Raw genomic sequence first — 27,481 nt, 5'->3', positions numbered from 1 at the left:
AAAAAAAAGATCCACAGATAAGATACAACTAAACGAAGCTCACACAGCTTACCCTGCCCCCTGAGCTTGCGCACAGGTTGCACCAGGAAGCAGCGAGTGACCCAGCTGAAATGCAAACCAGCTTCTGCAAAAGGCTACTACAGTTCACTCAAAGAAAGAAGGAATTTCTGCATTAAAAGAGAGTGACAAACAAATACACCCTCCATAAACTTGTAAAGGAACTTGTGTCTGCTATGAGCTCATTTCCCCTACATAAAAAGAACACTGCGGGGCAAAGCTCCTCTTTGCCAGACTTGACAGATGCAACACAGAATGGAGTTTTCAGGGTTTCATTTTTGACAGTTTAAAGCAAAGATCTGTAGGTTGGATGGCTAAAAAATTTGTACAGTGAACCCTGAAGAACAGCCTCTAACACAGCAAGCTTGTCACAAGAGGCACCACCAACATGCTGCTGTGGCACAGACCTCATTCCTGACGACCTCTTGCCCATTAGGCATCAGATCAATGTAATTTGGTTCTTCCAAAACGTAAGCAAAGATCAATTCCAACAGAGAAGTCATTGCAGTTTACATGTAACATGCAGTTTATACATGGTATTTTCCTGTTGAATAAAATACTTCCACTCTGAGTCACCTGTGTGCATGAATCGGCATGTGTTCTGAAGTTAATCTGGAAGGCAAAAGCTTACAGTAGCTTCACTGCATGCTTTCTTCTTCAAGACTACAAAACTAACCCTCTTTAGGGTATCAAATGTTTTTAAAAACAGGACCTGAATCTAAGAACTGTGAAGCGTAGGCTTTTATTAAAGGAGAGGAAGAAAAGAGCATGAAAACCACACCCGTCATGTTATCCTAGTATGAAGTATTATGCAACAACCCACCCAGTATCAAGTATCACAGCAATTTATGATACTGCAGCAGAACACCACACCCAGAAATCCCTACCCCAAACCCAGAAATGTAGGCGAACAATGAACAATCTCAAATTATTTATTAGGAAAGACAAAGTACTGTTTCAACATTCATACAGAACAAATGGTAATAAAACCAGGAAAACAAACCGTAGAAAGTAGGCCCATCACAGAGGAGTTGGGTTATGACAAAGTAAATGAAATCCAAACTTCATGCAAACAAGCAGTAAAGAATTATTTACAGTTTTGATGGGATGAATGACATCATTGGCCATTTTTGGGCCCCAACCAAATTACTCCATGACATATTAAAGGGATCTAATCTGTACATTCAGTAACGAGAATCTATAAAAAGAAAAATAATTTAAACAATTTACAAGAGCTGTATTACAGATGGCATAAAGGTATCATTTACAAGAGCTGTAGTAACAGGTGACACAAAGGTATTAATCAGTAATTTATGAATAAAAATTTGTAGCACGTATTTTTACATCACATCTTCAGTGTCTGACAGTAAACAAGAAAGTGGAGACATAACATGAGTGCAATGCAATAGAATAAGGCAACTTAACCAAATGGCTCTTCGGAGAACTTCCATCCCACAAGGTTTACAATTTATAAATTTGCCCATCCATTTTGCTAAATAAGTAGAACAAATATTTGAAGACAGCAATTGGTGATTACAAGGCCTGCATATGATGAGACAGCAGATGGAAAATTAGATACTCATTTGTTAATGCCAAAACTCAGGAATGTAAAAAAGTGCAGATTATCGAAAGCCCTCTATATCCTATAACATCAACACACTAATTTTCATCTTCTAGATGTCAATTTAATGTCTCAAAATACTAATTCACTAGTCTTATAATTCTTTTGTAATGCACCATCTGAACTATCATACCTCCTCCCAAAGCTTGTATTTACAATGTTCTTAAATTGATGCTAGAAGAATTGTGAAATGCTAGCATTTACAGGAAAGATTAGCAACTGACACACCATAGTCCAGTTTATCTTATAGGCAAGACTCACCCAATTTAGCTTTTAAAATTCTTTTAAATGGATATTTTTGCATTTTCAACAACTTCCCCAAATGTTTACAGTAATGGCTGATTTTCTTTAAGTTTTAGCAGAGGACAAATGCCAATTGTGTTTTAGTTGATACTATTTGTTTAAACAGCCACAATAACTAAACAAGATTAAGGATAACCCTGAAATCCAGAAAGGAAAAGTCATCCATATCATAATGCACAACAGGAATGTTATGGGCCTTACACAAAGCAGCACAGGAAGCCAAACCTGCCAACAACTTGCCACATGAACAAAGTCCACATACTCAAAAAACCAAAAGGGATGCTTGAAATAAGGCCATAAAATATTTGCAAATGTTAGATTTTAAGTCTGTGAAAAGGACCAGGCCATAAATATTGTATTTAGAATCTATTTTTAACAAACAATTTAGCATTAGCAGGAATATGCAAAGTGGCACTACTGTGTTCCCCAAGCAGAAGATCTTGAAGCCAAATCTTGCTCATTAGTTTAAAAGTCCCCCATTTAAGAGAATCGTCCACTGATGTAACTGAAGTGGGCAGGATGTGGCATTCAGTTATGCAAACCTAGACTGCTCAAGCATATTCCTTTAGCACATTAACAATTACACATATATTACAGCATCTTTTGAGATGTTTTCAGAAAGTTTGTTTTTAAGAATACTTAATATGGTTTACATGTGTGAAGTAAACAAAACGAATAGAACAGGCTTCTTTAAAGAATTTTATCACAGATGACAATACTGGTAACGTACTTTAGAATGTATCAGTAAAACTTAAAGAATGTAAGCAGTGAATTATCCCTCTATACTGTGATAAGGCTTTTTTTTTTTTCTTTATCTTCCATGGTCACGTCTGAGGATTTAATTCACCCACTTTATCCACAATGACTGTTAAGTCTGCCTCTTCTCACTGTGCGTTAAAGGGAAATGGAAAAATCAGTACAAACAAAACATTAACTGTATACGTCAAGTGTGTTCCTAGCTCTGCACTGTGACCTACAGACCTTGGTCAAATACTTTTAATGTGACCCACAGATTTCTGTTCACTTTTCAACCTCAGGAAAGCTCTGCTCTGTATTACATTCTTTAAGACTACATAATCCAAAACAAGGGTGTAGAAAGCCCTGTCGCTAGGAAAACACTGATAAGGGAAAGAACTAGTCTTGTTAGGTGCGCAAATGGACTCAGGATAAAAAGCTGACCATAACTAGATCAACAGAATTGCACTGACCTTCATCTCTGTTCTGAACTAAACTGTTTCCTTAGGACTATAGCCATCTAGTATCCAAGACTGTGAATAGTGAAAGTAATGTTGAAAATAGATTGAATGCAAATTTAGGTATTAATGTAAGTTAATGACTGAATGCACAAGACACCATCTAGTCTTCAAGAAGCACAGATTTGCTCTAAATAAGACATTTCAATTAGTTTCAAATGTTAAAATCCCACTGTTACGCTGAAACATTTAGGAATGAGAAGTTATTGCAACTTATCTGGAAGTAGGTATTTCCTGAAGACCTATATTGGATAGAGACAAAGGCTTAGTATTACAACACTTCAAGGCAATATAATTACCTTACACGTATACTACCAACAACTCAAATGAGAGTAGGAATCTCACAGTACTACTGAAGGAGTATTTAATCCATTATAAGCCAGAACGGAACTTCTGTTCTTAATACACAGGCTGAGAGCAAGTGGGATAGCGTGGTCCTGTATTGTTTCCATGTCATAACTCAAATTATGGACAGAGGTGCTGGTAGAATCACAGGTGCTGGCTCGTAGAACAAACACTACAGAGGGGGAAAGATCTTCAAGAGGCAGGTCAGATAACTGAACACCCTTTGAAAATCCTGACAGAACTACAAGAAGACAAAGAAAGTGTATCAGTGCCGCTTCCTTCAGAACTGTTAAACTTACTGAGGGTTTACTAAAAAGAATGAAAAGGTGTTTCTACTTGAACATCTGCTGGCTTCAGTGAAGAATGCTGAAAACATGTTCATTCCAGCTTGCTAAATATTCAAAATGTATTGTAGAAGTTCCCTTCTCATTCAAATTGCAGTTATCCTAAGCAGGACTAGAAAGGTGGAAGCAGTTAATAGCCATACCAACTTGGAACAGCTTCATGTAAAAATGGGACTTCTTCAGCCAGAAATAACCTGTACTTACCTGACTAAGAACCTGTGTGATCTTTCAGGAGATACTTCTACAACAAAACTGTGCGTATTACTTAGAAAGAGACCAAGCTGGAGGGATAAGATCAAGAAATGCAAAAGCATTACACCTAGATAAGGGCTACAGGGATAGGAAGCCAGAAACCTGATGTTGTTTTCCTGGCGGCTCTAGCTACACTGGATTGAAGGGATCATCTCCATGGCCAATAAAATTACCTGCCATTTCTCTGGTAAGCAACACTGGTTAGGAAACCTCATGGATGAAGTCCCAGTACCAGCAAAACTGGCATTATATGAAAAAATTAAAAAGGCACTCACATGGCTGATTGAGCTGAAAACAATTACACATTCAAAATGAACTTTACATTTTACTTTAGAAGACCACAAAACAACTTGCCTCTAGAGAAGTGGTTCCACTTGAGAAGACAACAGTAGCCCTGAGAAAACCTCAGATTTTCCCTACTGTAGCATATTACATTGAATCAATTCACCCTAAAGCTGCTTCAACCAGTTAGCTTTGAGGAAAAAAAACGGCAAGGGTGAACATTAAAAGAGAAAATCAGGAAAAAGCAAGTTACTTAAGTGATCTGCATAAAGGAAACAAGCCTTTTCAACCTATTTAGATGAAAAGACTTTAAGGCTTATCTTGTAACTGCTTATTATGCCTAGGATGTCTATTTGTGGTAGAGTCAATCTTTATAGACTCTAGCTCTATGTTGAGAGAAAGTGAGATGAAACCCAAAAATGAGGCTTAAATACAGGACCCCTGGGATTTAAAGTAGGGTTTGACAACTTCTCTGGCTGCTCTTGTAATGAAGTAACAATTATGCTGATAAAACTAGCAAAAGGAAGCCAATTGTTTTAGAATCTCAAGGGAAGAGGTAGGGCACACGTTTTGATTCTCACAGTAGTTTCTATACAGCACAGCTGCTCAAGAATTACTCCATTAATTTCTTCTGTAACTCTGTACAATTTACTTAAAACACATCCTAGGTCATATCAACTTCAAATGGTTTAAGTGAACCATGGTCATAAGGCAATCATCTTCTACATGCGCTTCTGGTTAAATATACAAGTAACTTCTAACTACTGCTTCAAGAGCAGCTCTCTTTCCATATCACAAAAAGAGAAGTGAAGTAGCAATAAATACAGTCTAAAGGAACTGTTTCTAATCAAACTGTAGTACATTGTCTTGAAGTACCTCACTTTGCAAGAAAAATATGCAGTTGGTTTGCAAAATTTTCAGGAGGCTGTCAAACCATTCAGAAAGCTTTTATGAAGTTTTATAACCAAATAAAGGTTACTTTCCCTAGTACCTTAAAAGGAACAGTATACAGCATTTATAAAGACATTCTCTAAAAGCCATATTCACTTATTTTCTGAAGTGCTCTGATTTAGCATTAGATCAGTTGAACTGTGAGTGTTACTCTTGTTTGGTTCTTTATGTCTAAGATGAAACATCAAATCAAGCACAATGGAAACGTAGTATGAGTACCAGGAAAAGCAACAATAAATGGAACTGCATTTGCGATTGGCATTGGGCTTAATGAACTGGCTACTCTTAAGTTACTGTACTCTTAAAAGATCACAGAATATTAAAAAAAAACCACATTAATATGGGGCTTTGAATTTTAAGAAAACAAAGAGAAGACTGAAAATAGCACATAGAGGTTTCTAACACACTGGGTGGATGTGTCTGTGAATACAACACAGCCATGCTGTGGAGTACTTGAGCAATCAGTTTTAAAAATGCCTTAAACCCGAGGATATGAATGTGTTCTAGTCTGGTTGTTCCTCATGCACTTATAGGAAATATTTAACATTAAAATGATATCATAAAATTGGGTAGCTCTTTAGTCCACAGTCATACAGCTAATGACTGTATAATATTTTTACAGGTTTAAGATCTCATGCCCTGGCTTCAGGACTAAACTTCCTACAATAATCACAACTGTAAATTTTTAAAGTATACAGAAAACCTCAAAGATCAGTTCCAGAGTATGGATGTTATCCCAAGGCCACAATTTGATGAATGGTTCCATATTGCAAGTACACTCAATATTGGTCCATTTAGTGCTGCAATACAAACTCTGATGCTGTCCTCAACTTTGAAAAACAAACTTCCAAACCCAAAAGCAAGCTAACAACCTTCCATTTTCAACACCTAATTAGGCTCTGATCAACTCTTATAAAATTAAGGAGAAATCACATTTTCAAATTCGTATGATGGGGCAGAATTTTTCTAAACTTCCACAGAAATGAGCCAAAGCATCAGAATTATGAGGTCCCGTATTTAGTCTATTTGATAAGGATTTCTTCAGTTCTCTCAGACTTTATGGTACCTCTACAAATAATGACTTATGATGTCAGAATTTAAGAGACAAATACCTCCCCCCCCCACCCCCCCCCCCAAAACAGAAGGCATTTTGGAAGTCATGTCCTCAAACAAAAAAACACCACCACAAATCAACCCCAAAATCCGCCTTCATTAATCACTAAGTTCTTTTCCAAATCCAAAGATGGAGGTGATCTTCCCAAAATACCAGCTGCATCTTCAAACACATGAAGAGGGCAGGTGAGTATCTTCACAAAACCTTCAAAACATCACCTGCTTTATCTGCTGCTTTGGCTGATCTTTTGTGTTTCAAATCTTCCCACTGAAAATTAAAGCATTAATATTATTTCCATTACACATAAAAATGAAACCATTATTCTCATTGTGGGAAGCAAATGCCTACAGTTTCTTCATCTTGTAGACAGTACCTTCCTGTTTTTGAAGTTGTTTTCTGTAAGTACACATGGGAAATTGTGCTTATAATATAGTATAACTAATGAACGTAATTTTTCATTCACTAGTTATATACAAAACTGATAGGCTTAAAACCAAAAAAAAAAAAAAAAAAAAAGGAGTAAACCTGCAACATTTTCATGCCAAGCACTTAAAGGTTCAGCATTCCTTCTTCTGGAAGCTTGTTTTCAGAGGTTGTATCGCATATTCCAAGTTCAATACTGGCCACATGTACCAAAGAACATAACCAGTATCCCAAGTGGTTCGCTTTCCAATGCCCAGAGTGAAAACCCCTCCCTTAAAATGGCAATATTCAGTAGCTAATCACTTCTTAAAAACAGTTACAGAAAATGTGCTATTTTCATCTCCTCGACCTAGATTTAGTTCCCATTGCCGTAAACAAGTGTCATTCAGGTGGAAAATAGTTCAGTACAGTGACATCTGGTACCTCAACTGAAATTTGGCAGACCAAGAAGAGCACCAACAGCTCCAAAGTATCCCTGTTCAAAACAAATAAAAAGAGTATTTCAGGTTCAAGTAGGGTATTGCATTCTGCACTAATCACATTTCAGTGACGACAAAGCATCTGGTGGAGCAATGCTACAGGAAGAACACCATACGCTTAATACATAATCTTTCACAGTAATTTTTTAACCTTCCTGAAACAAACATTTTATCCTTCTTATCCAGCTTAACTTTAGGACATTTCACCCCAAGCCTCCCCATACACTGCAGGACTTTTAAGACACATATCAGTGGCTCCTTAAAACACTGAAATCAGGTTTGGCTTGATTTGTTTTTCCTAGAAGAACTGCATATTTTGGTTGTCAAAGGATCTTCAATATCCATAGCAACGCTATTCCTAAGGTGTAAGTAAAAAATTTCTTACACTGACTTCCCCTCATATTTTCAAAGAATTATGTTCAAGTTTCAACACCATTTCCTGGACTGTATACTTACCTGCATACAAAGAACCACGCTCTCCTTTTGGATTATATTTCCCCTCTGGGGGAGATGTTCCCCCTCCCTATAACTATGAAATAGAGAAGCATTTGGACACTACACTTGACCAAATGCAAGATTTTAAAATTAATCCAAGAAAAATCACAAGGGAGGAGAACTAACAAGGAACCGTTCTGCTGTTACCGCAGAAACTAGCACCAAGACAGGCTACTGTCAGTCTCAGGATAAGCAAGCAAGGAAAAAAGTTGTGAGAATCAACTGAAAGGGAATAGATGTAACATTGTTATCCGTAGTACTTACAAACCAACAGAGAACAAAAATTGCCAGCTCACTGCCAAGAAGCTACAAGCTTCCCAGCTGCTGCAACCTGTAATTAATACAATTCCCCGTATTTTAACCAGAGCAGGTCAACTCTCTCGGCATAACATACTGATCTAGATCGCAGCAGCTGCCCAAAAGCAGGTTAATCTCAGATCATAAAATCACTACAACAACTTCAAGGTGTATCTGTGGTGGTATGAAAGCCGTCCTTGTTAAAAGCAGTCTCCACTTCCAGGATGTTGCTCAAACTCAGTTGAGAACAATTTAAGTATTTCAAAGGGCCATGCTTTAGATTTCTCTGTAATCTTTTGAAATACAATACTTACTATTGTTTCCACCCAAACCCAAGGAAAGACTGTTGAACCTTAGCACAGAGCTTAAGATTTTCTTGTCCCTCTCCAAATACCTATAACGTGAACTGAGATACCCCAAAGCAACCTAAGTATTTCCCTGGCAGAGAAACCTGGCACCAGAGAACCAATACAGTAAAACAAACCTCTCACTTTAATGTTTACTGAGTACTTGGTGTCTCACAGTATCACACATGCAAGAGTTACTCAATACCTGTGGTTCTGATTTGTGGTAAAACAATATATACAATAAATGAACCATAGCATACCTCATGTTCTAGGAACAAGGCCTTCAGCTGCCCTTTTGACCAATAATCCAGTGCATATGCAAGAAGCTTCATTGACAAAGTATTCACACGTAAGAAATTGCCAACAAACACAACTCTGTTTATTTTCTAAAAAGAAGAGAAAACCAGCAAAGGATTAAGTCTTTTTCACTGTTTAACACAGCTTTGAAAAATTAAGCTATGAAAGAAAAGACTGTCTTGAGCAAGAAAAAAACAACAAACAACCCACAATTAAAACATAGTTCCAAAATTTAAAACGCAGCATGCTTGGGGAAAAGGAAAAACCGTGCAACCCTCAACAACTAAGGGACTTAATTTACAGAGAAGCAGCATTTGTGTTTCAAATTAAGTGAGCATTTTCAGCAATTAAGCCAAAGAAACAGCCCAGCTAAAAGTGAAATTAAATGAAAAATACTTATATTTGGTAGAGAAGACTCAATGCCTTCATAGCCCTGTACAATGCTGCTTGATCCATATGCAACAAGGCAGCACTGTAAAGAAGCCGAAGACAGTAAGACATAACAATGTTCTTTTCATCTTCAGACCTCAACACACCTCAGCGTAACATTAAACTAAGACTTAAATACTAGATGTGAGCTGTGAATTTTAATCGTCACGTGTAAAAAAGTGAGAACTGTGTAATTTTCCCTATTCACTGAAAAAAAACCAACATTAAGTAGAAGCAACAGTAAATACTGGTTTAATGATAATGAAAGCAAGAACCAAAGACAATTTAATTGTGTTAGTGCTTAAATAAATGCCTAATTATGTTAGATGAATATTCATATCAAGTTGTTAAAAAAGCTAGTATGACAATTCAACCTGTAGTCAAATGATTAACATGCAACTGTTTTTCACCATCTTGATTAGTCCACAGTGAAGACAAGTAAACACACTGTTAAGGCATCCAAACGTAACTCTGCTCTATAGCAGAAAGCCAAAATAATTAATTCCATTTTATCTTTATACATCAGTTAGATATTAGTTTGTGTATGCCTATTAACCATTTCTTATGATTTGTAGTTCTGTGACATAGTTGGAATCAGACCAAAAAAACTTGGAATAAAGCTAACTTGCACAGTTTATGAGTCCCAATTTGTACTCACTTACTCCACCCTTAAATACAAATTGCATATATTTGGCTCAGACTATTAACATGTACTTTGCATTTCACCCTCAATTTAACTCTTTTGTCACCAAGCTTTGCCATAAAGCAATAGCCAAAATTAACTTTCTCCTCCAAGACAAACATGAGAGAAAGAGAAGGAAACTGAGGGAGAACTTGCAATATTGAATTCAGAAAAATATATTAATCTGGCTCCTAAGCAAAAGAAGGGTAACTGCAGCTCACAAGGCTGTTGGTATTTCTGAGACTATCACATTCATAGATTTTAAGCACAGCTCTAAGTAGTTACCCTTAGCCTTCTCCAAGAAAGCTGTTACTAAACCTCACCTTATCCAAAGTTTTTTGATAATGAATGAGGAAATCCCTGCTGCTTAAACACCCGTATCTTCTACACCTAAATTCAGTATTCTTCCATAGGTTCTTGACTGTCCATGCTAATCGTATCAAAACTGAACGCATACTGGTTCTGTTTAGCAGGGCTTTGAGAAACAGAGGATGACAGGAAACCACCTCTGTATCAACCAGTAAGATGACAGGTGTCAAAACAATCTGAAGTCTCAAGAGCTGGTAAAAATTAAAAATGCTTAACTACAAGCAAGGCTTTCTACAAGCTTTGATCAGAGAATAATTTCAGCTTGAAGAAACTGCTGGAGGCCATCAGGTGCTACATACTGCGCAAAGCACATCTTTCAGCAACTTAAGTGTTGAAGTTGTTCAAGTCACACATTTTGAAACATCAGGGCTTAACCGCTCTCATTGTGAGCATCTTTTTCGCCTTATACCAATCAGAATTCTCTCTGTTACAAGTTACATCCATGGCTTCCCACCCTTCTGCTGTGCACAGCTGTACCAGGCAGCGTCTTCCCTGTAACCCTCTCTAGGTAAGTGACAACCGTTCCAGGCTACAGCTTCTTCCTCAGGATTAACTTGGATCCCTCAGTGTCTGCTCATACATTAGGTACTCCAGGGCAGCACCCTGCCTTGGTAACCTGTTAGACTTGTTCTAGTTTGCTAGTGCTTCTCTTTTGGTGATGGTGGTGGCTGGGAAAGAGGGGGAAAAGTGAAGCCTAAAGTATCACCTCCTCTGACCTGCTGCCCATGTTCTTGCTAGTGCATCTCAGCACAAGGCCAGCCATCTCGACGGCACATGTACACTGCTGGCTCACGTTCAGCTCAACTGCACGCACCCTCCTCTCTTCTACAATGCTGCTCCCTAGCCAGACTGTACCCCACCTTTTGCTTTTGCTGTCAGGATGCTATCCTGGAAGATCAACAAGGTATTCTGGACTCCTTATGCCGTTGGGACAGCCTTCCACAAGATCCTGCTTCCTAAATTCCCCCCAAATCAGAGTCCTGTTCTACTCAAACCTATCTAAAGTCTCTATTCTGCTACTTGCCTTCACTTTCCTCGGAATCTCAAACTCTATTGTTTCAAGGCTGTCACTGAAATCCCTGACCAGTTCTTCACTCATGAACTGCAGGTCCAGCACCATGCTTGCTTGGTCAGCCTGCCTAGCACTTGTGTCAGAAAACTGTCCCCAGCACACTGAGCAGTATGAATTGCTTGTGCCTGCCACATTACCCTTCCAATGGAGGTCAGGATAGTTCCTCATGAGACCCAGGACTTACAAGTCCTCTTGTATCCCATGCTGCATGTGTTTGTGTAGAGACTTAAGTCAAGCCCACAGTCATCCTGTTCCTGCAAGGGGACTTCAAGTCCTTACATCTCAACATCCTGCACTCCCCTCTCCCTCACCTGCCTGCAGGCTTTAGGTTCCATTCCCTAACAAAGCTAGTTTGAAGCCCTTCTCACTAGATTACCCTCCCCATTGGCAAAGATATCTTTGTCCCACTTTTCCAAAGGCAGTCAAAATATTCTGAACCAACTTCTTCATTTCATTTGGGAATGTACTAGAAGGTTTAAAATGATACATCATTTTAGCAGACGTTTAACTGGAAACCAAATAATAAACCTATAGCTAGATCAGAAGCTTTTACCTCATTTACTGCACACATCCGGGCAATAGATCCAATGTTATTGGTGATGGTGACCAATATGGCTCTTGCAAGATCTTCTTTGCTAACAGACTCTCTCTTCTCTTTGTAGATCATATTCCCAAAACTAGAACAAGAAAAACTTCCATTAAGTACAAAGTGATTCATATGCATTTGAAGTAATTTCAGAATGTAATTTTTATGCTGTAACAGAACTTAAGTCTCACATTTGTTCTTACGGAGCTCCCGTTTTAGATCTGTATTAAATACAGCAATTTGACTACTAACACTACAACGTGCCTATTTATTCCTTCACAGGAAGCAGTCAATCTTGTTACAATAATGACCCCCAATCAAATATTTTTCTTTAGACTGACTTCCATGAAAAACCATCTACAGCAAAAAGTAGTCTTATTCTTATGCAAGGCTACACTGCAAATCTAGTCACTGTAAATTAAATCGATGCATAAGTCTGACTGGTGAATCTTCCAACTTGTCGTGCTTCCTTCCTCAATCATCATATCTATCCAATCCTCAATTCTCGAACCAGAAGTAAACCAGAGATGAGATGAAAGGTTTTAGGATGGAACGCAATCCTCAGGCAGAAAATAAACAGCTGACAGCCTGCGGTGTAGGCCAGGGGTCCTCAAACTTTTTAACCAGGGGGCTGGCGCGCGGATGAAGTGGCAGGCAGTCATCTGCGGCTGCTCAGTTCCCCCCCCAACCCCCGGGGGGGTGGGGGGTGGCCAGGGGGGGTCTGTAAATACTGGGGAGTGGATTGAGGACCCTGGGGGGGCTGTATCCAGCCCGCGGACCATAGTTTGAGGACCCCTGGTGTAGGTTATATAAATGAAGAGTTCTACATGAGAAGGACATTTCCATTACTATACACAGTAGATAATTTATTACAAGTTACAGAAGAAGAAAAAGCAAAACAAGAATCCATAGCTATGCATGATATTTTACCACTAAGGACTCTGCCATATGTAAGTCAGTTCAGAGAGCCAGAATCCTGATTATTCTAAAACTCAAGTAGTCCTTAAAGATCCTAACAGTCTTAAAAAGTAAACGAGAATAAAAAGTACCTATATACAGAGCGAGTTAAGATGTATTGACCGAAAGTGTAAAGTTTGCACGTATTAAAACCTCTCAGTATATGCTCTCTCAAGAGGCTTGAACTCAGCTGGCCAGAAAGGGAGAAGAATTAAGTTACTGTGAATTAAGACCTCTTACTACTGAATAAGAATAAAGATTTAATGAACTCTTACGCACATATTAGTTTCACTCCCAGAGTTTATTCTTCTTACATTTCTTAAGGCTAAGAAGCTGTAATATCACCAATAATCTTCCCCAACGGAAATAAAAGTTGCAGCTATGACAAAACCCCTCTGTCACTGGCAGAAAATTACATTCATTCTCATGGCACAAACTGTTTGTGTTTGACAGCCTTCATAAGTGAGAAAAGTAGATAAAACATTATGCCAGGTGTGTGTACTGACAACTATGTACCAAAAAAAAGCAGTCTTTCCAAAAATATGAAGAGATACTACGTAAGAGCAATACAAATGTCATCTTCCATTCACCTTCCCTCTGGACAACAGTCCTACTAAAAAGATTCTAGGAAGTCAAAAAGTAATCTGCTTCGTCTTTTCTCTTGTCCTGGATCCGGCTGGGATAGGGTCAGTGTTCTTCCTAGTAGCTGGTACAGTGCTGCATTTTGGATTTAGGATGAGAACAATGTCGAAAACACACTGATGTTTTAGGTGTTGCTAAGCAGTGTTTAGACTAAGTCAAGAAGTTTTCATCTCCTCACCCCACCCCACCAGCAAGGAGGCTGTGGGGCACAAGAGGCCGGGAGGTGACACAGCTGGGACAGCTGACTCCAACTGACCCAAGGGACATCCCACACCACATGACATCACGCTCAGCGTATAAACGAGGGGGAAAGGCAGCCACTGCCTGGGAACTGGCTGGACATCAGTTGGCAGGTGGTAAGCAACCGTGTTGTGCATCACTTGTTTTGTATATTCTAATTTTTTTATTGTTATTATATTTCCCCCTTCCACTTCTGTCCTATTAAACAGGTCGGGGAATGAGCGAGCAGCTGTGTGGTGTTTAGTTGCTGCCAGGTTAAACCACAACACCTCTGCACTTTGTTCTTGCCACTCCTACGATGACCTCACATTCTCTCTGACCCATGAAAGCTGTACACGACATAAAAAAGAAGTCTTGTGTGTTATCTAGCAAGCAGGCACCTGCAGCTGCATGTGGCTTTGAATCTTAAGGATAACAGAGTACATACACTTTTAGGATAAGAACTTGACTACAATAGTTTGCAAAAAGCAGTTTTATCTGCATTAATAGTTCAAGTCTTGTTTTTGAAGCCTCCCAAACCAGCAAAAGAACCAACTAAAAGATCTCTTGCTTACCTGGATGCTACAGCCCATCCTGGCAAGCCAAATCTTTCATAGTCTCCTCCATAAATATCTCGAACCAGTTTGTCAGCATGTGTGCTGTCTCCTTTGGATGCCATTTCCAGAGCTTCTTCAAAACTTTCACAGCCCGTCAACAAACTGCATAAACCAAGAAAGGTCCCTCCACCTAGACTAAGAAGAAAGAAAACTAGTTGCTTTTTCATAGGATTTCCTCACATCAAAGATTCTTACATCTGATTAACAAAATAAAACAAATAAAGCCCTCCAGCTTAGCTACCAAGCTGTCTGCCTTCTTGCTCAAGTTTCACTACACAAACAGCTGTCAATCAATTTAACATTTATATAAGTCACTTACAGGAAGAGCTAACAAATAGTTACACACTCTCACAATGTAAGCTGGAAAACTTAATCAGAAAGAAACTCCCTGAACACCCACATCATGTTACTGACTCTGATCCTTGATCATTTACTTCAAGTTGTGTGGACACGTTTATTCTTATGGAGCAAGAGAAATACAAGTTTGCTGGACACATTATCAAAACTTCAGATACAACCTATAAAACTCACTACAGAGCACTTCTAGCACTCCTCGGTTGATAAATAACATACTAGTTAAATCTCCTCATTAACAGAACTACAGGAATGGACTTCAATGAATGCAGTTGTAATAAAGTAAAATACTCTTCCATACCATAGAGTGAGGGAAGGGATAGGTGCGGGGAGTCAGGGAGAGGAACCCCTTTGGAAAAAGAAGGCTCATTGTTCCATAGACTAACAACTCCAACATGGGTCTTTAAGTTACCTTGTTCCAGTTACTCTTTTATAGTTGTCTTTGGAATGGACTGATAAAATACTGACTCCTGAACCAATGTTAACAACCAGCAACGGGTATGGATCATCCAGGTTAAAAGGCATCTTTTGGCATCTCTCAGGATCTGAGGCATTTTCAAAATAATAGCACTCTGCCTGGCCATTGAAGCTGACAGAGTCTATATACAATAAGCCTTTGACAAGGCAGTCAAGCTCATCCAGTTTGTGCAGCTGGAGGTTTCCAATCTGTGTTCAAAAAGAAAGACAGTGTCAATGTGTTCTAACATTGCTTAAATATGCTACAAATTTATGACTATACTCGTACTGCCTAACTTGAAGAAGCTATCTCAGGTGACTAATTCAGGAACTTCAATCCCACTATAAAGCCAACAAAGAATTCAGGATTAAATTCTGAATACAACAATTAGCAAGTTACTCTGACTATAAATCTAGATCTCAGACTTGAATCAGGAATAGGCAGGTGATATAAATATCTGCTGTGGTAACTCCAAAGATAACTTCTGAGATACTCAGACATTAATCCATCAAAAATTAGCAACATTTTTCATCAATCTAAGTAAAAAAAAAAAAAAAAAAAGGTCACCAAACACCCTAGAGGCCCCACTGAGCATCATCTCAGTGAAACTTACATATCTGCACATCTTTTCAAGGTTTGTGGGTTTCCTTCCCCACCTTAGAAGTCCAACAGTCATTTCTAAGATGTCAGCAGATAAAAGCCTAAGGTAAAAACCTCAATGGCATCATACTAACTCTCCTTGCAACTTTATTAATGCTCTAAAGGTCATAAGAAGAATACAGGTCAGAAATTCTACAGGACTTCAGGGTCTTTCTCAGTTTTGCACAAGACATTTAAGCTGCCATTCTCTCATATAGCAGAAATACAGTTTAACAGGTGCCGTGGATTGCAGGAAGGCTGTAATTTCACAGCATAGTTAATCCAATTTAACTCTGGGCTTTCACAAAAAAAGTGATCATGCTCTCTCCCTTACTGCAGCAGGGGGTTCCATTAGAGTCCAAACAGGCAGCTAACCCAAGAAAAAACACCCCTGAAGTCTATCTCTGAATCAGAGGTGCTCACATTTAGAAAGCAACCCACAGTTAGATTATGAAGTTGCACAATCAGACCAGACTGCACACTACTGACTGACATCGGCACAGATTACAGCACCACCAGTCCCCTCCTCTTCCCCCAGGACCCTTCAGCTTTTCTGGCCGTGGCACAACTGTGAAGCTTCACTGTTAAGCACATATCTCTAAACAATGCACTGGACTAAATTAATGAGGATAATCCTACCCACAAACATTGAAAACCTATCATTAAAGGCAGCTTAGGAAAGAAAATCCGAAGTGACTCAAGCACCTCACTGGTTTAAGCACATCTCCCATCACAGAAAACAGATCAGAAAATAGTTAACTTCCACAAAGGTGTCCTGCATTTCGCTGCATTAATGGAAGCTTTTAATTAGCTGTTAGCAATAGATCTTTGTGTTTATGATGATGTCAGAAAGTGTATTTTTACATTATCATACTTAAGATTGAAAAACCAATGAATAAATAATAATTTTTGAGCATGCCCCTGTTTTTCAAAATACTGCTTATTTTAACTCATCATCAGCAATGCTTTTAGCATTGGCTTCAGTACAAGGAAAGACAGGCTACCTACTGTGCGAAAGTCTTCTTCAAACTTGTAAGCGCCACCACCAGTGGCACAGAGCACCGTATGTAGTGTTGAGAAGTTTTTATTTCTTCCCATTTGGATAAAAGTAGGCAAATCATGAGTTGGGAACCGAATAAAGTGCAAGTTTCCTCTTCGAGCAAAAATTGTTAAGTCTTTCAGCTCAAGGTGGACATCTCGAATGCCAGTGGATCCATAGGCTACATTGGAAGTCAGGTATTTGCGGATGCTCTTCAAGCTTTCAACTTCCTCCTGCTCCTCCTCCGCAGTGATATCAATAGGTTCAAAGTATGCAAGTTTCACCAAAGTTCCCCCAATGTCCATGCCAAACCATGGAAAAGCTGTGAAGATACAAGAATTAATTGATTAGCTTTGTTAAAGTGCAAAAGCAACACATGTAACTTAAGACTAAACCAATGCTATACTTTTTAACAAGAAAGCCATTAACAAAAAGTCCTCACAGGAACAAAGAATTAGTGCTTATCTCCATGGCATGATCTTAAATACCCCTCTTGCCACAGGTAAAAATGCAAAAATGAGCAGCTCTATTTACATATTTAAATGCTGTCACATGTGCTCAGGAAGTCCATCTAAGAACTCCCCAAATCATACTGTATTTTTCATACCAACTAAAGATTCACCCACTTTTTTTTTTTTTGATAACAAAGGATTGAAGTAACCTTCACTCCTAAAATAATAGTTTTGACATAGTTTAGCACAAAGACTGCAATGCAAACTCATGAGAAAGCAGGTGACACATTACAGCTGACAGCAGCAGGACAGGTATTCCTCCTCAGTTATCTTTTGCTCACATAACTTGCTTCATTTGAGAGGGAAGCATTAATTTATTTGCATGTATTTTAAAAACTGACAGAGTGTTAAGATGCCCAAATTATGGAGCTGAAGAGAGCTCTTCATATAACCTCTGAAGTTACAAAGGGCTCATAAAAAGTACTATTAATAAGTACACATAAGATAAAAAATATTACTGAATCTAGGTTCTGTTTTTCTTCCTTTGTACCTTGGAAAGGAAAGGATTTCTGTAATATAGAACAATACTAAACCGCAAGTATTTCGTCTTTGTCACTTTTGTAGGATGACTGCAATTCCTAACAGGGATTCTACGGTTTATGTCATCTAGAACCATGACTTGGATATGCCTTTATCAATAAATCTTCCTAACTGTGTTGTGAAACAGAAACCCAGCAACCCTACGGCAAAGGCAACATCTTCATCAGAGTTTCACCACTCATCTCTCAGAATCAGTGTTTAAAACAATTTGTAAGTTTAAGAAAAACCTGAACAGCCAGCTGGGAAGCTCATATTTTTATGTCCTACCTGACAGTATAACTTGTTAGGTTGATTATTATTATTTTTTTATATATATATATATTCTGTAGAGTTCCAATTTATTTCTTCAGATGCAATTCATATACTATAGAAGCATGAAACTTAGGGACAAAACCGAGAACACGTTAACATGTTCATCATGAGTAGGATGCAGTTATGTTGGATTTACATTACCAGTGGGATCTAGCCTTGAGAAGAATGGCCTACCAAAACACTTCAATGTATTTAGCCAAGGTTGGCTATGTGCCAGTTCATTTATGACATGAGTATAGAAGCTTAAAAACAAAACAAAACAACACAACACACACCCCCACCCCCCCAAAAAAAATCAAACCACATCAGAAGAAACTTACAATGTTGCCTCAACTCCCAGGAAAAGTTGTCCAGAGAATATTGTCAGATATTGACAAAAAACGATTGACTCAGTAACCTTACTCATTTTGAAAAAAAAAAATAAAAAAAAAAAAATTAAATACAAGGATAAATTCTGGGAGTAGACTCTAGCCCCAAGCAGGAATAAAGATATTCTATAAACCTCATGTCTGTTCAATAAAGCTGAGATCTAAGCATAAGACTAAGCATAAAGTCACACACTAACTGACTTCACAACTGCATACCTGACTTCTTTGCACTGTGACTCTGGACATCAGAAAATCTGTCATGTTACTGTTTGACCACAAATAACTGATGTTCTATTAAGCAAGCTCACTAAGTTTCAGCCTCTTGTCATCAACAAAGTAACAAGACCAAAACCAAAGAAGGGTGGTTGATTCACCCAACAGGCCAGAAAGTGTCTGTGGGAGTCAGTCCAACCCATTAAGCACTTAACTAGGACACAGCAAGCCAAGAACTACCTAAAATACTTGGGATTTTTCCTGCTCAGTGGACCTACTGAATACCTAGGATCTCATTTTCCATAACAAGAAAGAGGGGGAAACCTCTGAAAGTTCAACTGATGACCTTAAGGAAGACTGGCGCAAGTAATGCCTGTTTGTCAGAAGATCCACTGCATCCCATGTTAAATGACCCAAAAGGCTTTCGCAAATATAGCATTAGCCACACCTCTTAAAATCTCAAGGTTTATATATCTCGTACACCAAGTAAAAACCAGCAGCAGTTGAACTGTTAAGGGAGTTTATTCCATAATCAAAATTAGAACATATTTTATGTTGAAAAATAGGATCATGCTGTAGAACATCAGTTTTCTGGATTAACTGAGTGATCTTAACAGCAATTCAAGGATTTTGAGACTGAGGAAATAGGTCACAGTTTTCACCTCTGTAACAAACCCCAAGAAATTTCATATTTTTCTATTGAAAATTTGTCAAGATTTGGCTGGTATGTACGTTGCTCGGATTTAGTTTACAAGGTGGAGCAGTACTGACAAGCAACCGGGCCCACGTACTGTTGACTTACTCCTCATACCAGCAACCCTGAAAAAGATATTACACAAGGATTCTTGTGTACATAAGCCACTCTTGATTGATTTATATACAGGTTAAACCAGGAAAATTAAAGCCATTTTGTTTTCCAAACACAGAAGGGGATACACATATGTATATATCTGGCAAGTGCATAATCAGTTGAACTGTAGTTATGATTTTGGGACTGCAAGGATACAAGATTTACCCATGCATAAGCTACCTCTAAACATTAGAAATACCCTGACAAGTTAGAACATAATTGTACATGGATGCAGCATGGAAACCTTGTGAACTCCCCTCGTATTGCTGCAGCCTTCAAACCTGTTTTGGGTGGATCTTGGCTCAGGATCCATCCTATCCTGGATGCAGGGGGAATGATGAAAACAGCAACCCACGTGAAAGCACCAGTTCCTCTTCCAATTACTGAAAAGTGATTTCATTTGCAGGGTTGAGATTTCAGGATGGAGAACTACTTAGAAAATGCACAATGCGCTCAAGTTTCCTACAAGGCTTCCCCTCCAGAGGGCAGCCAGGCTATTTGTGGCAATGGCTGAAAACACCACTTCTCCTTTAAGTCAAGCCATACATCCATGGAACCTGTGCATCACTTTACACCACACGAGCACTCTGCTTAAAGCAATGTTACTACCCTTTGAGGCATGTTCACAGCATTAGTTTTCAATCTTACATATGCAATCTGCAGCATATACCAGCACCTCTATAGTCTCTCAAATCCATGAAAAATTTAATTCTGAGGTACTCTTGTATTTGAAAGCTGGCTTGGAACAAGACAAAAATAGCATGGTATGTACCTTGGGCTGAAAATATACAAAATAAATATATAAATGATTCTATAAAAATTATTTTTATAGTCTTATCTGTGGGTCCTGCTTCTTTGAGTGAGAGATTTAGGAGCAGAATGACGGCAGCACAATCTTTTGAAAAAAAAAAAAAAAATCCCCAGACATTAGCTTGATCCTTACAGCAGTCATAGTTAAAGAAACATGCCTGGATAAGATCAATACCAACTGCACAACCTTCATTCCAAGCTTCTAGCTCTGCAGATACCAGGTTTGAGGACTTGTGCAACTATAAGCACCATTCTGCAGCTTCAATTCCTAAGGAATTGAATGCACCTGCACTAAAATGGGCCTTTTTCTGTTCTTTATGGGGATTTGGTCATTAGATGACTTTTATTGGCTGTTCCTCTTTGTAAGTGTTCTTATTCCTAGGAATACTCTACTAAGTGATGCACAGCTCAGGTGTATTCCTGGCTGAGAATTTAACTGCTGTTCACAGAAAAAAAATCCAGTGCCCCATCTTTTCAAAGTTTAGCTCCTCTATGCAGAGGTCAGCTCCAATTTGAAAAAAAGAGAAGCAGGAACTGAGCTTTTTACTCAACGAGCCCAACTGCCTTGGATAGACCACGTAAAACTGCTTCAAAAACATGCATTCTGCTTTTAGGAAGTCAAGCCAGGCCCTGTTTAAGAGTACATAAAACATGTATTTTCACTATCTCAGAAGAAACAAATATGCAAAGTAGAACACAAATGGGAAGTCAAATCCCGTACGGTTTAATGTGACACTCTGCACCACACTGAACTGTCTCCAACCGGAGAAGAGCAGCATCACAACGTCCAACCTCCTGAACTCCCAATCCAGATTTTCTTGCACCTCCCAGCACTGCCAGGAGCCACCGTGGTCCCTATGTAGACACAGCAACCAGGAACATGCCACGAAGACAGCTTTGAGGAATCACCTACTCGGAGCTAAAAAACTCCATGATGTTTTAAGAGGATTCCATAGAAATTGCTTCCTGCAATGTAGAAAAGCATTTCCTGCATGGGAGGAGTGCTGTCACAAGATGCTGTGGTCAAGGAATGATATAGCAGTTCTGCCTAGTAAGAAAACCCACGCTGACGGCTGTTGGTTGCTTTTTTAAATTATTTAGAGCTACACAGGGAGGCCTTATTCTCTTGTGTTGGCACTGCTCAAGTTAGTGGCGTACTTAGTTTCTGACAGCAATCTTAAGGTTACTTGTATCTTATCATATAAGGTCTTTATATGCCAAAAGGAAATAATTACAGTAAAAAGTCTCTCCTGTGCCAATACAAGCACAAAGGTTGAAGTATTTTCCTTTTCTATGGGTTCTGCTGCAGCACAGCAGAGGACCTTCAAAGTTCTCCACCTGGACCACATACTAGTAATTTTACTGAAAAACAGATTACTGGTAACCTCTTTCCTATCAACATAATGACACATTTGAAACAAATACCTTTAAAATATCTCTTTCTCACCGTAAAATAAAATAACAGTCTGAATCAACCCTGCATTAAATTAACAAGAACTAACCTTTGAGGAAAAGTACCTAACTCCTAACTCAAGCAGGGAGCTTTGCACCATAAAATATCCCAATAAATTCACAGCTGTCAGTGAAGCAGACAATAGGCTGCCAGATTTTGTGTCATCCTTGGAAGAAAGCTTACGTATTATTAAGACATAAGAACGTCGCACTTTGAGTATAAACACATCTTGGGGAACAACAGCCAAAGCGTGCTGCAGTTTGTGATTCTATACTGGCTTAAAATACAAGGAAAATGATCATGAAATCACGTGAAAACTTAAGAAGTTCACTTCTGCCAGCACAGCAAAAATTCTTTATGAGTGTATGCAGTGTTATCTGTTCTGATGCACAAAACTTATCTAATTTAGCTTGGTACGTAGTCTTCGGTAAGAATAGGATCAAAGTTAGTTCTGTTATCTGATTACTGACAAACAAACAAGTTAACTATACAAAAGTTATACTGAACTATTACACTGCATTTGTAAACACAGCAACTTAAACTAAATGTATCTTGTGGTTTCTCCAAATGCATTTTCCTCTATGTACATGCATACATCGTTATGTTTCCATTATTTCCCTAAAGCATCTGCATACAGCAGAGTAAAAATTAATGGTAAACTAACACCTAAATCAGCTAGCAGTCTAAGGTAGCTAACATCTAATGGGTCAAATTAAGAGAAAACACACCAAAGGCTGCTGAACTGCTAAATCAAGTGGGATTAACCCGATAGCTAGGCAGCAATGTGCCTTTGCTGATGTGTCAACAAGCCTCTACAGAGCAAAACCGCACATCAAGTGCCCTTAGCCCTGGAGACACAGGCGAGTTCCTCTAACTAGTTTTGTAACAGGTTTTTGGTTAAAATATCTGGAGTTCAGCTCAACATAGATTTGGGCTGGACAGAATTAACACCTGAATTAAATGTCATCTGACACATCTGTCTCATTCTCTCACTTCCCTCATGGGAAAACTTCTCCATCCAAACTCACCACACTTTCCCACTCGGTCATCTCTAATCACACTACGTTTACCAGTGGGAGGACAGGTAGTAATTGGCAATTACTGTAACTGCTCTTCATTAGGTTTATCACATCTACAAGTGGATACCATCTAAAGCTAATACAAGACAAATATCACTGCTTTCATCTTCTCCCTCCTTGCTCATCCTGTTAATTTTGTTGACATTTCAGCAGCAATCTCTTTGGGGATAGCTGTTTTTGTTATAGGAAGATACAGCATGCAGAGGCATAACCTAACACTGACAGATGCAAACACAGTATAAACTCTGCCTGGCAGTATTAACCCATTATTAGAAATACATTTTTCCAAGTGCACTGGAATGAGAGCCTGTAACATCTGCTATAGGCTAATAATCAGCTTTCAAGGACTAATAAGAAAATACTAGCATACATAAGACAAAGCAGCAAGTTCTATGAACAGAAAAATCAGTTTAAGAGAGTCCTCAGCAACCTAAATGGATTTTTCATCAGTTTACTACACAAATCTTGCATGGGATCACTGTGTCCACAATGACTACAAGTCTGTAGAGAGAAAATAAACTTAAGATTTTCATCTTTTCTTTATACTGGTACAGCATTTTGAAAATCTCTACTATGTACTTTCACGCATTAATGCGTCTCAATTCACCTCAAGGGAAATGCAGACATTTGTTCTCAAACTATTTTTAATAAACAATTTAAAGTGGCAAACTGTAACAAGTAACATATACTGCATACTAAATACTAGATTTCTTTGCCTTTCCTTCAGCGGTCCGTTACACTCCAGAGCCAAGATGAAGGACTCCACCTCCCCTGAAGAGCACAGCATGCTGGCACTTCCCTCCTCTTGGTGCCTTGCCTTCCCCACCAACACCAAGAGCTCTCTGAATGAGCAGCTCCTCTTTCGTTTAGAGGAAGACAGCCTGTTCCTCTCTCGCAGCAGCAGTTCTGTGAGACTCTGCTCTCACATTTATCATAATCTCCACACCCAAAATAACCTTTGCAAGTTTCTCTTGAAATTGCCAGCCATTCTTCCTACAGACATTTCCTCAGAAGAGCCACCACGCAACTACTCATTGGAAGGGTCCTCCAGAGGTCATCTAGTCATACTAGCAGGAAAATTGCCAACTCTAGATGAGGTCAACTACGGTTTTTTCCAGGTAAGACCTGAAGATCTCTCAAGTTTTTCAAGAATCCTCCAAGGATGGTGACTCCACAACCTCTTCAGCTTCTACTGCAACACTAACTACTTAGTAGAAGGTTTGCCTAATTCAAATTTGTTATCCTCATTTAAAATGCCTATCACGTCCCACCACCTGCACCAGAAATTTAAATAGCCCCTTACTAGCCTCTTTCAGAACAGTCCATCTCAGAAGCCATGTTCCGTAAGTTCAGCTGCATTTCTCAGGTTTTACAACAACAAAGTAGCAACAGCACTAGTCAGGTAAAGATTTTTGAAAGGGAGGCCTGCGCAAAGCATGTCTAGACAGTTTATCCACATTAGAAATTCTGAACTTGTTAAGTGTCTTACCCTTATTGTTACTGTCATTTCTCTTATGACGGATATGGCGCTTAGTGCAATTGTGCTTTCTGTCATGATGCTAAACATCACAGATAAAAAGTACCGGTAGGCTAAAGCAATCTTCTCAATTCCAGTTTGCAGGCTCTTACAACAGTGTAACAAACTCTTGTTAAACAATGATCAACCATTTTCCCCTTTCATCAAATCTGGCTCAAGCACAACAATAAAATACTCATTTTGCCTAAGAAACGTATACCCACTCTGCAATTGTACTGAAAAGTGTCTACGACTGCCTTATCTAAATAATTTTTAACTAGACTGTCTCAAAGTGGTACTTTAAGTCCAATTCAGCTTTCACGCTGAGCATAATAAGCCAAATCACAGCAGTACAGGGCATCAAAGCCCCTGAACATCAGTGGCCTTTTCCATCCTCAGTGCTTTTGTGGGTCTGCTCCTCTTCAAATATTCAGCTGCTCTCCCACTGCAGTGCGTGCGACTAACCAAGACAGACATCTGCACAATGGGTCTGAAGTTCATTGCCTAAGTGCTATTATTTTTAAAAAATCCACTAGCTTCAAAATAGGTTAAAAAGTCAAGATGAAATAAACAATGTAGTTTGACACTGTATTCTTCCCTTCCACTGCTTGTGCAGTTCCAATTGTTACCAACTGACTCCCATCATAAAACCAACATCAAAGTTCAGGTTCAAGAACTGGAGAAGTCCAACTACAAATTTAACATATTTAATCAGTTAAAACTTCTTGATAACACTTGGCATTATTATTAGAACATGAGGTTTAAACCCACGACTACAGAAAACAAGTCTTCAAGGCCCAGCAGAGACACTCCTGAAATCAGCAGGTTTCTTGCAGCAGAAGCAGCCATACTGTCACCATTTTAAGTTGCCAAACCACTAGAACATCTTACAACCAACTGCTGCTCCAGTCTTGGTATCATTCCTCTAATGCTATACCAGGGGGAAAAAAATGCTGTCTGAACTGTATTCTTCATAAACATGATTACAGTCAATTCAGCAATTTCCACACCGTGGCACTAATAAGAGGTGACAGCTATAGTGTGCTCCAAGATGCGTATTTAGGGTTTTCTTAGCACACAGCACAAGAAACAAAGTATCTCCACAGCCAAACTCAGTTCCATGTCTATAGCTATTTCAAGAGCTGCGCTAGTTCCTCCTGTGTTAAATACACCTTTGCTGATGATGATCTTGTTGGGCTGCTCAAACAATATATTAAAAACACACACTTCCAATATACTCTTAGTTGTATGCTCTTCATGAGACAGGCATGTCATATGACTAACAGCAGGCCTAGCTCTTTAGGACTAGCCATCTTTTCCACGCAGTAACCCACCCTGAAATAAGTCTTCAAGTATGATGACAAAAACCAGCCTAACTCAGCAGAGTAACCCCTGCATCCCTGCCAGCTCAGGTACACCCACGCAGCCCAACAGGTGTGCTGACTTGCACAGCTGGATCTGTTACACTGGGGAAACACCACTCGTATGGAACTGGCTGTATATGATCCAATTCTCTCTTCCCACAGAAAAGCAGTGGTAGCCTCAGACATCTGGTTCAGACCCAGGTGAATACAAACATTTGCTCTCTCCGAAACAAATATGGCAGTCCGCATAATAAAATAGTACGAAATATTATTACAACTGTGCTTACTAACAGGGAGAATTCAGCACATTTAAATGAAAGACATACACCCAAGTATTATGAACTACTGTCTCTAAAAAAAATTGGAAGTTAATTAGCCCTTAAAAAATAAAACTGTAGCAACTGCAGCCGCCTGCGCAGGTGCTCAGCACACCACTTAAGTGCCATCTTCGTCAAAAACAGCACCCAGCCCCAAAACACGGGTTCCGTTACTCTCTGTTCAAAGAGAAGCCCTTCCAACGCCAACACCGAGGGTCGCCCGAGCCCCGACCCTCACTGAGGAGGGGCCGCCAAGGAGCGAGCAGAGCCCCGGCAGGCAGCGGCCGAACTCAGGGCTCAGACCCGCCCGCCGCCCCCCGGCCCCGCCGCCCCCCGGCCTTACACGGCTTCTTGGCATCCTTGATCTTCATGGTGCGGCGGCGGCCCGGTTCTCCAGCCGGCTGGGGCGGGCGGGGCGCGGCGCCGCGCTCGGGGTGCGTCTCCTGCCCCTCGCCTGATGGGGCGGGAAGCGGCGGCGGCTCCGCGGGGCTGGGCCTCGGTCTCCTGATCCGCGGCTGGTGGGCGCCCGCCTCCTCGGGAGCGGCGCTGGCAGCGCCCACCGCTATGCCCGCGGCCCGGGCAGGGGCTCGTCCAGCGGCGGCATCGGCTTTCGCGCCGGGGCGGGGGGACGGGGACGGGGGCGGCGGCCTTCACGCCTGGCCCGGCGCGGCGGCTGCGGCCCGCCGCGAGGTGCCGAGCATCAGCCCCGGGGGCGCCGCGTAGCGCCGCGGAGGGCAGCCCTTCCCGCCGCCTCGGGGCACGGCAGCAGCCGGGGAGAGCGGCCCGGGACGGCCCCCGGGGGCGGAGGCGCGGGGAGGAGGCCCCGCTCGGGTGCGGCCGAGGGCGCAGGGGCTGCCCGCCGCCGCCGCCGCCGCGGCCCCTCTCGGCAGGAGGGCGACCCCGGGCCCCCCGCGGAGGCCCCAGCCGAGACGGACACGCCGGCCGGGCGCTGGACCCCCTCCTGCACAAGATGGCGGCCGGCACCGGGGAGCCGCGGCCGCGCCACACAATGGGGCCGAGGCGGCGCAGCGGCTCCTGCGCGCCCGCTCCGCCGCTGCCGCAGCGCTGCCCCCCGCCCCGTCACGGGGCGGCGCGGAGCCCGCCGGGAGCCGCAGTCCCGCCCGGCCCGCACCGCCGCGCTCTGCCTACGGCTCCCGGCGTGCCGCGCCGCCCGCCGCTCACCCCACGGCTCCCCCGCCAATCGGCGCCCGCCACCGCCGGGCGG

The 27,481-nt window shown here is 40.6% G+C and overlaps 1 protein-coding gene across 3 annotated transcripts; it reads right to left on the bottom strand.

Annotated features, from left to right (window-relative positions):
• Positions 1 to 971: 971 nt before the first annotated feature.
• On the bottom strand, positions 972 to 27,319 carry PANK3 (pantothenate kinase 3). 3 transcript variants are annotated; one of them, XM_055812135.1, is made up of 8 exons: positions 26,600 to 27,319; positions 16,892 to 17,244; positions 15,200 to 15,453; positions 14,392 to 14,568; positions 11,966 to 12,089; positions 8,824 to 8,949; positions 7,369 to 7,420; positions 972 to 6,789 (listed from the first exon to the last, which is right to left on the bottom strand). In XM_055812135.1, the coding sequence occupies exons 1-7, from the start codon at positions 26,625 to 26,627 to the stop codon at positions 7,370 to 7,372; spliced, it is 1,113 nt and encodes a 370-aa protein (XP_055668110.1). In that variant the 5' UTR covers positions 26,628 to 27,319; the 3' UTR covers positions 972 to 6,789; position 7,369. The 3 variants fall into 3 exon arrangements, with proteins under 3 accessions (XP_055668110.1, XP_027635516.1, XP_055668111.1); XM_027779715.2 differs by lacking the exon at positions 26,600 to 27,319 and having other exon boundaries at positions 16,888 to 17,025; XM_055812136.1 differs by lacking the exon at positions 26,600 to 27,319 and having other exon boundaries at positions 14,392 to 14,563; positions 16,888 to 17,025.
• Between the last annotated feature and the right edge of the window lie 162 nt (positions 27,320 to 27,481).

Source organism: Falco peregrinus, chromosome 8, assembly GCF_023634155.1.
Source record: "Falco peregrinus isolate bFalPer1 chromosome 8, bFalPer1.pri, whole genome shotgun sequence".
NCBI lineage: Eukaryota > Metazoa > Chordata > Aves > Falconiformes > Falconidae > Falco > Falco peregrinus.
This window is presented reverse-complemented; position numbering and strand designations above follow the sequence as displayed.

Bases quoted from the DNA above. Each gene is read 5' to 3' on its own strand.
- PANK3 (XM_055812135.1), bottom strand. From the start codon at position 26,627: ATGAAGATCAAGGATGCCAAGAAGCCGT. The intron at 15,454-16,891 runs GTAGGTAGCCTG...TTTTGAACACAG, and splicing joins TTGAAGAAGACTTTCGCACA to ATTGGAAACCTCCAGCTGCA. The intron at 7,421-8,823 runs GTATGCTATGGT...TGTTTTGAACAG, and splicing joins CCTTGTTCCTAGAACATGAG to GGATACTTTGGAGCTGTTGG.